The sequence below is a fragment of the Drosophila persimilis genome, unplaced genomic scaffold (genome assembly GCF_003286085.1).
Source record: "Drosophila persimilis strain 14011-0111.01,24,50 unplaced genomic scaffold, DperRS2 tig00000653-arrow-arrow-pilon, whole genome shotgun sequence".
Classification (NCBI taxonomy): domain Eukaryota; kingdom Metazoa; phylum Arthropoda; class Insecta; order Diptera; family Drosophilidae; genus Drosophila; species Drosophila persimilis.
In genome coordinates, this window is record NW_020825330.1 from 405,106 (window position 1) to 413,938 (window position 8,833).

Here is an 8,833-nt window from a genome sequence, read left to right on the forward strand (position 1 = left end):
TCCGATTCCAAATCGGATTCCAAATCCGATTCAGCGTGTGTGCGACATCTGTTGGGTGTAATGTATGTGCATCTGATTTCCCAGCATTGATTTTATTTTCAAATTTTACTTTCGCTCCCTGGAAGATCCCATAACATCCCGCCCGCCGAACCTTTCTATCGCCGCCTATCCCGCAGCGAACCCGAATGGAACTCTGGACTGACTGTTTTGTTATTGTCAGATATTGCTGATGTTGCCGGCGATGGCCTTCGCCGGTTTCTCCGTTGCTCCGTTGCTCCGTTCCTCCTTTCCTTCGTTCCTCTGTGTTTCTTTGGTTCCTCTGTTCCTCGTTGCTGACGCAGACGCAGACGTTTGCATTTCTGGCCGAGACTCGTTTCAAATTCTAAAGAAATTCCAGTAAATGATGAGCATTGCTGGCGACTGGACGTTTCGTGGATTCGAGAGGGATTGAGCGCCACGATTGAACCACCTCTTCCTGTTGGAGAGCAAGTGAAAACAAAAGTGATCCACGATGTCGGCGTCCTTCGCCACCGCCTCCGCCTCCGTCTTCGACTGGCTGCCCCTGTCGGGACACAGTTTTTGCCTGCTGGTGGTGCCCGGGCTGCTTATCCTGATCATCCTCTGGCTGTGCGACCACCAGTACGACAGAGTACTAGGACGTCCGCCCCCAGGGCCCTGGGGTCTGCCGTGGCTGGGCTACCTGCTCTTCCTAAGCCGCCGGGCACCCCACAAATCGCTGCAGGCTTTGGCCCGCCGCTACGGGGGCATCTATCAACTGCGCATGGGCAGCGTAAAGGCAGTGATACTCTCGGACGTGACCCTGGTCCGGGAGTTCTTCCGCCACGAGGTGATGGCGGCTCGGGCGCCGCTCTACCTCACACACGGCATCATGGGCGGATATGGTAAGGATATGGATATGAACATCTGCCTTGCGCTTGACTTTGACCAACGTCTGACTGTTCTGCAGGCATCATCTGCGCCGCGGGTCCCATTTGGAAACATCAGCGTCGAGAGCTTATCGATTGGCTGAAGGCATTGGGGATGACGCGGCGACCGGGAGAGACGCGGAGCCGTCTCGAGCAGCGGATCGGGAGGGGTGTGGACGAGTGTGTGCAGGTGAGTGCCTAAGCCTAAGAGTGACTAAGCGGCCAGTTCCTCGAGTGTAGAAGGCGAATGTCCAGGTCCTTCCCCTGGGCACAGTGAGATCGATCAATTATTCTGTGTTGTGTGTTCTTTCGGCGGGGAATGTGTAAATGTGAATGCCAAAAGAATGAATGAGTGAATACTCACTTTCTGCTGTGGCTATCACTTGCTAATTTCTTGCGTGCTTTTTTGCTTCTCCCGCTTTCCATTTGTTTATTCCTTCATTCGCTTCTTCTTTCCCTTTCGCTTTCTGACTCTGCCTCTCCATCAAAGCTGTACGAAACGGATGCGGATGTGAGTCCTTCGTCGGAGTTCGACCCGGTGCCCGCCCTCCAGCACACGCTTGGGAATATCATCAACGATCTGGTCTTCGGTGTCACCTACGAGCGGCAGGACCCCGATTGGCTGTACCTGCAACGACTGCAGGAGGAGGGGGTCAAACTGATCGGCGTCTCGGGCGTGGTCAACTTCCTGCCCTGGCTGCGAAGCCTGCCGTGGAATCGGCGCAACATATGCTTCTTGATGGAAGGCAAGTCCAGGACGCACGCCATCTACGACCGCATCGTCGAGAGTTGCGAGAATAAGCTTAAAGAGCTGCAAGAGCAATATCAGGAGAAGCAGCGCCAGCGCCAACAGCAGCAGGATCTACAGCAGTACCAACAGCAGAACCCACAGCAGGATCCAGAGCCTGAATCTGGATCGGAGCAGAGTCTGCAGCAGAGCCCAGAACAAAAAGAGGAGAAGCCAGTAGCCGCAGCAGCAGCAGCACAAGAAGTGCCACATGAACAAGTTCCAGCAAAGAAGGAAGATCAAGATCCGAATCAGCACGCAGAACAGAACCAAGTAGGGGACCGGGTCACCGAGCATGAACAGAAGCAAGGCCCTGAGCAAGAAGAGGATCAGAAGGGGGAGGAGGAGGACGACGACGACGACGACGACGACGTGTATGAACCTACTTGTATCCTGGAGCATTTTCTTATCAACCGAGTGCCCTTTTCGGAGCTATACTGCGACGAGCAGCTGCGCCATCTCCTCGCCGACCTCTTCGGCGCCGGTGTGGACACCTCCCTCGCCACGCTCCGCTGGTTCCTGCTCTACATGGCCCGCGAGCAGAGCTCCCAGCGCCGTCTGCACGAGCTACTCCTTCCCCTAAGTGCCACGCCCACACTGGAGGAGCTGCAGCCGCTGGCCTTCCTCCGGGCCTGTATCTCGGAGGTGCAGCGTATACGCAGCGTGGTGCCGCTAGGCATTCCGCACGGAGCCGAGCGGGACTTCACTGTGGGAAAGTACCGAATCGCGGCCGGCAGCATGATCGTCTCACTTCAGTGGGCCATTCACATGGACCCGGCGGTGTGGCCGGAGCCGGAGCAGTTCCGTCCGGATCGCTTTCTCAATGCCGAAGGACACTACTCGGCGCCGCCCCAGTTTATCCCCTTCCAGACGGGCAAGCGCATGTGTCCTGGCGATGAGCTGGCCCGCATGATGCTAACCCTTTTCGCTGGTCGCATCCTGAGACGCTTTCACGTGGAGATGGTCCCCGGCTGCGATGCGGACATGGAAGGCGAGTGCGGCATCACCTTGGCACCCGCCCCCTACAAGCTGCGCTTCACGAAGCTTCCGCCCATGGAATTGCAAGTGGAGGAGCAGCCACTGGTACAGGCCTAGGGCTAGGCGAGAGTGAGATGGAGTGATGGCTCTTTTTCCCTTTTATGCATACATATTAGTGTGTTTTATTTTGTATTTAGAATCTTTTGAAATATATTTGCTAATTGGTGATGTTATCCTTCTTTATCAATGTTTTCTTTTCATTAAAATACTATAAGAAACCAGGGAACAATCATCAAGGACCGCAGAATCATTCCCTTGGAATGCATTCCCTTGCAGCAGAATTAAATGCTCTGGGGATACAATATTATAGGAAAGAATACAAAATGTATAAATATTCTACTAATGGGGCTCGGGAATGTTGTTCACGAATTAATGTCCGCAAATTTGGGGAGTTGGGATTTTTAGCATTGCATATTTTCATATTAAAATAAAATAGAGACGCTTTGTTTTGCTTGCTAAAAATTCAATTATTATCAGAGAAGAATATGCATAATAAGGATAAAGAATGTTACTCAGGGATGTGAAATTTCTTCGAATTTTCCGTTTTACTTTTCTTCCCATTTCCCAACAGTTTCCGATCTGTGTTCTGTTGTGAGAACACAGAACGTTTCTGGACCGAATAATGGCTTTTGTGAGCCTCTTTTGAAAAGGTTAAAGCTTCTGTGTTTCTTCTCAGCTTTCATTGAAAGATAAAATTGTTTATAGTATAATTGTATTTTATTTGATTTATTTTCGAATTGTTTCCTATTTTGTTGTGAGCTTGTAAGACTAAACCACAGTTTGTTTTGTTGTTTGGACATTAAGCTAGGACTAATGCTATGAAATAAACAAGAACCTTAGCTAACCCATCAGCTAAGGTTGCCTAAGCCAGCTGGACGACAGCAAAACATAGCAATAGCAATAGCATACAAATAATAATAATAATAATAATAATATTAATTAATATTAATTAATAATAATAATAAAAAAACATTAACGATAGTGGATCGTAACTAAGGTATTCATTAGGGGGTAGAATTACAATTAATTGAACACAGCTTCTTGGGGGTGAAAGAATAGAATTGGTTGCAGTCGTCGATCTGATGGTGGGTGCATCAGGGCATCCGGGCACTTCCGGGCGCCTTCCTTCTCTTCTGCATGGACACGCGAGTATCCTTCGAGTGGCTTCCTGCCACACGGGGGAGGCGGGTCACGTCGTGAAGACAGATTACTAGCTAATTTATACGGCAATAGCTATAGTCATCGATGGAAGCGGCTTAACGTGCTTCCCGTGGGTGGCATTTGCTTTTGCGTTTTGTGTGTGTGTTTTGTGGTTTTTTTTATATAGGAACAAAACCGTGCTCTTCATCCAGGCCGATCCAAGCCGATCCAAGCCGATCCAGATCGCGCGCCCAATCAGTTGGAGCCTACGTTGCGCATATGGTGGGGATCGGTGGCAGTGGGTGCCAGGGGGCGACGCTTGAGGCACACTTTGAATGCCTCCGGCGTGATGGTGGCCCCCACGTTGCCCTTGAGACTGGGCAGCGGCTGGCCCTCGGGCAGGGCAATGTCGAAACAGTGCATGAACGAGGCGAAAAACAGGAAAAGCTCCATCTTGGCCAGAACATCGCCCAGGCACATCCGCCGTCCGACTCCGAACGGTATGAAGTACTCTGGCTTGCGCACCTTGCCCTCTGTGTCGATGAACCGCGAGGGGCGGAACTCCTCGGGCTTCTCCCACAGATTGGGGTCCATGTGGACACTGTTGATCAAGGGAATGACATGGGAGCCGGCCGGTATGGTGTAGCCATTCAATTCTACATCTCTGTAAAGCGAATCAAGTAGAGGAAAAGGGAGATTGTGATTAGTAGGAGCGTGCCACAAATGCCAGCTGATAATCGCTGGTGGTTGCTGATTACCAGCAAAGCAACCACACGCGAGCTATGAGGGGCTGGAGGCTGGACTAGGGTATGGACTGGGACTGGGGCTGGGGCTGGGGCTGCGGCTGGGGGCCTACAGTCTAATCTGCTAAGCCAAGTGCGTGCCCACAAAGTGGGCCACTGCGCCACTGGTGGCCACTGGTGATGGAAACGAAGGGGGACAATGAAAATTCCGCATTGAATGAAAAGCCACGACAATGAATGGCAATCGCATGGCATAGCGTAGATCAGAGATCTTGGTGTGAATGAACGGACTTCGCGTAAGTGCGTAAGCATTTCCAAGGGGCTGTCGATGCTTTTATATTGTGAATTGGATTGGGAACTGGGGATTGGGGATTGGGGACTGGGGATTGGGGACTGGGGGTTGGGGGTTGGAGAGCTTGAGTGCTTACCTTGTGGGTGAGTGGGTTGTGGCCAACGGCACAATGCTGGAGCGGCGCATCGACTCGAGGATGGTGGACTCGGTCACGGGCAGGTACTGAAGGTCCTCGATGGTGGGCAGGCGGTGGCGTCCGACCACCTGGTCCAGCTCGTCCTGGACGCGACGCATCTCCTTGGGATTGCGTAGCATGAAGACGTTGATCCAGAGCAGGGTGGTCTTGATGGTCTCCATGCCAGCTGAGAAGAGGTCGATGATCACCTGGACAAGTTGCTCCTCTGCAAGGAAACGAACAAGGATATGCGTGAAAGGATGCTCAGGAGGGTCAGGGCATTGCACGGCGGGAGTTGTTCTTCTGAGACAGGGATTCTTGGCTGGGTCTGGATCTGGCACTCACCGTGATTCTTGCCATCGAAAAGCTCAGCGTCGGTGCCCTCGGCCTTGGCCTTCTCGATCTCGCATAGGTAGTAGTCGACCAGATCTCGGACGTTGTGCGGATCGAAGCTGCGTTTGTGGTCATCGATCACGTCCTGGTAGAACCGCTGCATCTCGGCCCGGTTCTGGGCAATCTTGTTCTTCGCCGTCGAGATGCTGGGGAAGCACTGCATGGTGGGTATGTAGTCCACCGTGTGGATCTCCCCGAACAGTCGCATGCCCTCCTCGATCAGGAAATTGAAGCGCCTGAACTTTGGGTCGTCAATGCTGAACCGTGTGGACATCATCAGGCTGCAGATCACGTTACTCACGGCCACTGAGATTACGGGCGACAGATCAATCGGCTGACCGTCACTCGCGTGCAGATGCCCGATGAACTCGTGCACTTCCGTCTATACGAAGCAAGGAGAAGGAGAAGGGAGAAGCAGAAGGGTTGCGGGGATCTTTAGAGATTTCTGTTCTGCTCGCCAGGGGGGAGGCTACGGGTATCCTGTGGGGGAGTGCAGGGGTCGGGAGGTACACTCACCATGATGCGCTTCTGCATTTGCTGCTTGCCATTGCCCATGTAGGTCATGCCGAACTGCCGGAGCTTGTCGTGCAGAAAGCGGCGCTGGTCCTTCCACAGCTTCCCAGTGCTGTTGATGATGCCTACGCGCAGAAAAGGACGGAAAGAGAGGAAGGTTGAGGCGGTGAGTGATTGTCTTATGATCGGTTTGGGAGGAGGCGGCACAGAAGAGCGCTTATCTTTCTTTTTCTTAATTTGTGTAATTTTTGTCGTGTCGTGTTTTATTATCATTTAATTGAGGTAGGCTCTTTCTCTCTGCTCTGCTCTCCCCTCTGCTGCTACCGGGGGTGGGGAGGAGGATGGGTCGTAATGGTTGCCCTACTTTTTGAGTATTGTTTGGGTTCAAGCAAAACGAAATACCAGAAAAGAAATCCCATCCCAGCCGGAGATCAATACATAATGAACAACAAAAACACTCAAGCAAACCCAAAAAAACAAAAAACACAGCCCAATACAAAATACAAAAATTAAACAAAAAGAAAAATGGTTATATGGCTATATGGTTATATGGGGAATCGGCAACCATAAGGGAAAAATTCTGCAATGCATTATCATTGGAATAAAATAAGTGCAGCTTAAGCTGCAAAACGAAACAAAAAAAATACAAAACAAAAATACAAAAAGGGAAAGAGTCGAAAACGAAATCAAAATACAAAATTAAAAATTACAAATAAAAGCCGAAAAGAAGAGAGACAGAAAAGAAAGACAAAATAAAATCAAGTAAACGGCCCCAACAAAGAAATGCACGCGGAATTTCTTCGGTTAATCAAGTATTAAACATTTTGTGGTATTATTATTTTACAATTTTCGACCTGCTGTTTCGTTGTTTCACTGTTTCGCTGTTTCGGCTGTGGCTGTGGCACTTTCGAGCTTAATTGCACCTTCACTTTGTGGCAGAGGCAGAGGGCCCCAAGTCTTCTTCTTCCTGATGGAAGAGGCTGTAAGCCTCAACTAAAGGTGCATATCCCCATCATCTCATATGTAGTCTGTAGTCTGTAGTCGGGATTCTTTATGTAGTATGTGGTATGTAGTATAGCAGTCGTAAAGGTTCAGCTCGAAGGGACTCATTTCCACAATACGCGAACGAGCACTCGTAAAATAAGGTAGGTGCCGCCTTATATCCGCTTATATCGCTTATATCAGCGAAAGAGTGTAGCCCAAAGGTCGCCCGGGATTTAGGGCCTTCTGATTTTCGATCAATCAGATTAAACAGCTCGATTTCTGTATTTCTCATTCCCCCTTGTATCTGTATCTGTATCTGAGTCTGAGGTCTTAAGTCCTTTAGATTTTGTGTGTTTAACACTCACCATAACCGTTGAGGGTTTGCATGAACGGAGTGTCCGGTCGTCCTGTGAATTCCTCACGCCGGAAGCACTCGCGGATCATCTTGTAGTCGCTCATGACGACGGTCAGCTGGCTGCCCAGACGGGTGGAGAAGAGCGATCCGTACTGCTTGGCCAGCTCCATGAAGCGGGTGTGCTTCTCGTTGCCCATGAAGAGCAGGTAGCCGATGACGGGGAGTCCCCAAGGGCCGGGAGGGAGCTTGCGTAGCTCGCGGTAGTGCCGCAGCATCCACTGGAGCAGGCTGACCAAAGCAAGGAAGCCGAGGAAGACCATCAACAGGTGCTGGGCGCCGGCGTCTTGCTGCTGGACCTGCAGCTGCCGCAGCAGAAACTTGATCAGATACGAGTCGGCCAGCATCTTGTCGCCTCTGTAGCCTCTGGCTTGGACTTGACTGGACGAACGATTTCACGTTGATCGATCTCACACGGAGATCCTAGGGTCCTGGGATCTTGGCTTTGGTGCGCGATCTTGTTCTCGATCTCGAGGATTGCAGTGAGTGCGGTCGGGCGGCGGGCGTTCAAGTGTCTTTTATTTGTTGCACTGCTCGGCCATTTGTCTGTCTATCACTTTGTATTTTACTTGCGACTTGGCACTTAAAAAAATGTTTCTCAAGTAATGTCTGGGCCAAAAAAAATTTATAATTAAATTTTCTTTTCTTTTTGGGAATCTTTGGAATCGCAATATATGAATTGCTTTGGTGGTGTTGAAAACAAAAAATTGCTGCGTGCTCGGGGCGCTGGTCGGAGACGGAGACCCGGAGACGATTTCGCGTCGAGCGTTTATAAATTTCGACTAATGGCTCGACCGTATGTCCTTGCCACTTTTATAACAATTCGAGCCCGCTTCGAGCGAGCGGCAGAGCGCCGAACGAATGATCGACGGCGGCGGCGCGGCTCGGTCTCGGGCTCTGTCTCGCGGCTCGGGCTCGGCTTCAAACCCCAAACCCCAAGCGCCTTTGTTGTTTTCGTTGTCCGCGCGGCCGAGATATTGAAATATTGAGGCATGCACAGTCCCTATACCCACCAATATCACCACCGCCGTCGCTGATCGCTGATCGCTGCTGGCGTCGCTGTCGTCGTTGGCGTTGTTGATTGGGATTTTGAGTGGGATTCTTATGTTTTGAGTGCTATGACTATTTGTATTGGGACGCATAGTCATCACACTCAATTTGAGTGAGACAGCAAAAGAGAGGCCGAATGCTCAGTTTTGCGTTTCATGGAATGACTTCGAGAAACCGAATTGAGCCGAGAGAAAACGAAGCTTGAGCATCGCTGCTGGCGTCGCTGTCGTCGCTGACATCGACAGAACTCCAAACTTGAAGAAGCCCCAACGCAGGCTAAGCAGCAGCAGCCGCAGCGGCAACGGCAAAGACAGCGGCCACAGAAACAGCAGCTGGCGCTCCGCTCCCGCTCCGGGCTCCACCCGTCTGTCTATCCTCTG

At 51.1% G+C, this 8,833-nt stretch overlaps 2 protein-coding genes across 2 annotated transcripts; one reads left to right on the plus strand and one right to left on the minus strand.

Annotated features, from left to right (window-relative positions):
- The first annotated feature begins 400 nt into the window (after positions 1-400).
- LOC6601726 (cytochrome P450 306a1) lies at positions 401-2,938 on the plus strand. Its single transcript, XM_026991207.1, has 4 exons — positions 401-902; positions 968-1,116; positions 1,417-1,831; positions 2,036-2,938. Exons 1-4 carry the CDS (start codon positions 512-514, stop codon positions 2,806-2,808), a joined length of 1,728 nt encoding a protein of 575 aa, XP_026847008.1. The 5' UTR covers positions 401-511; the 3' UTR covers positions 2,809-2,938.
- Positions 2,939-3,733: 795 nt separating this feature from the next.
- On the minus strand, positions 3,734-8,202 carry LOC6601724 (cytochrome P450 18a1). The gene is made up of 5 exons (XM_026991206.1): positions 7,357-8,202; positions 6,011-6,132; positions 5,447-5,876; positions 5,063-5,327; positions 3,734-4,555 (listed from the first exon to the last, which is right to left on the minus strand). Exons 1-5 carry the CDS (start codon positions 7,748-7,750, stop codon positions 4,147-4,149), a joined length of 1,620 nt encoding a protein of 539 aa, XP_026847007.1. The 5' UTR covers positions 7,751-8,202; the 3' UTR covers positions 3,734-4,146.
- Between the last annotated feature and the right edge of the window lie 631 nt (positions 8,203-8,833).

Coding starts and splice junctions, on each gene's coding strand:
- LOC6601726 (XM_026991207.1), top strand. CDS start 512: ATGTCGGCGTCCTTCGCCACCGCCTCCGCCTCCGTCTTCGACTGGCTG. Junction 903..967: donor CGGCATCATGGGCGGATATG/GTAAGGATATGG, acceptor ACTGTTCTGCAG/GCATCATCTGCGCCGCGGGT. Junction 1,117..1,416: donor GTGTGGACGAGTGTGTGCAG/GTGAGTGCCTAA, acceptor TCTCCATCAAAG/CTGTACGAAACGGATGCGGA.
- LOC6601724 (XM_026991206.1), bottom strand. CDS start 7,750: ATGCTGGCCGACTCGTATCTGATCAAGTTTCTGCTGCGGCAGCTGCAG. Junction 5,877..6,010: donor AAATGCAGAAGCGCATCATG/GTGAGTGTACCT, acceptor TGCTTCGTATAG/ACGGAAGTGCACGAGTTCAT. Junction 4,556..5,062: donor ACAACCCACTCACCCACAAG/GTAAGCACTCAA, acceptor TTCGCTTTACAG/AGATGTAGAATTGAATGGCT.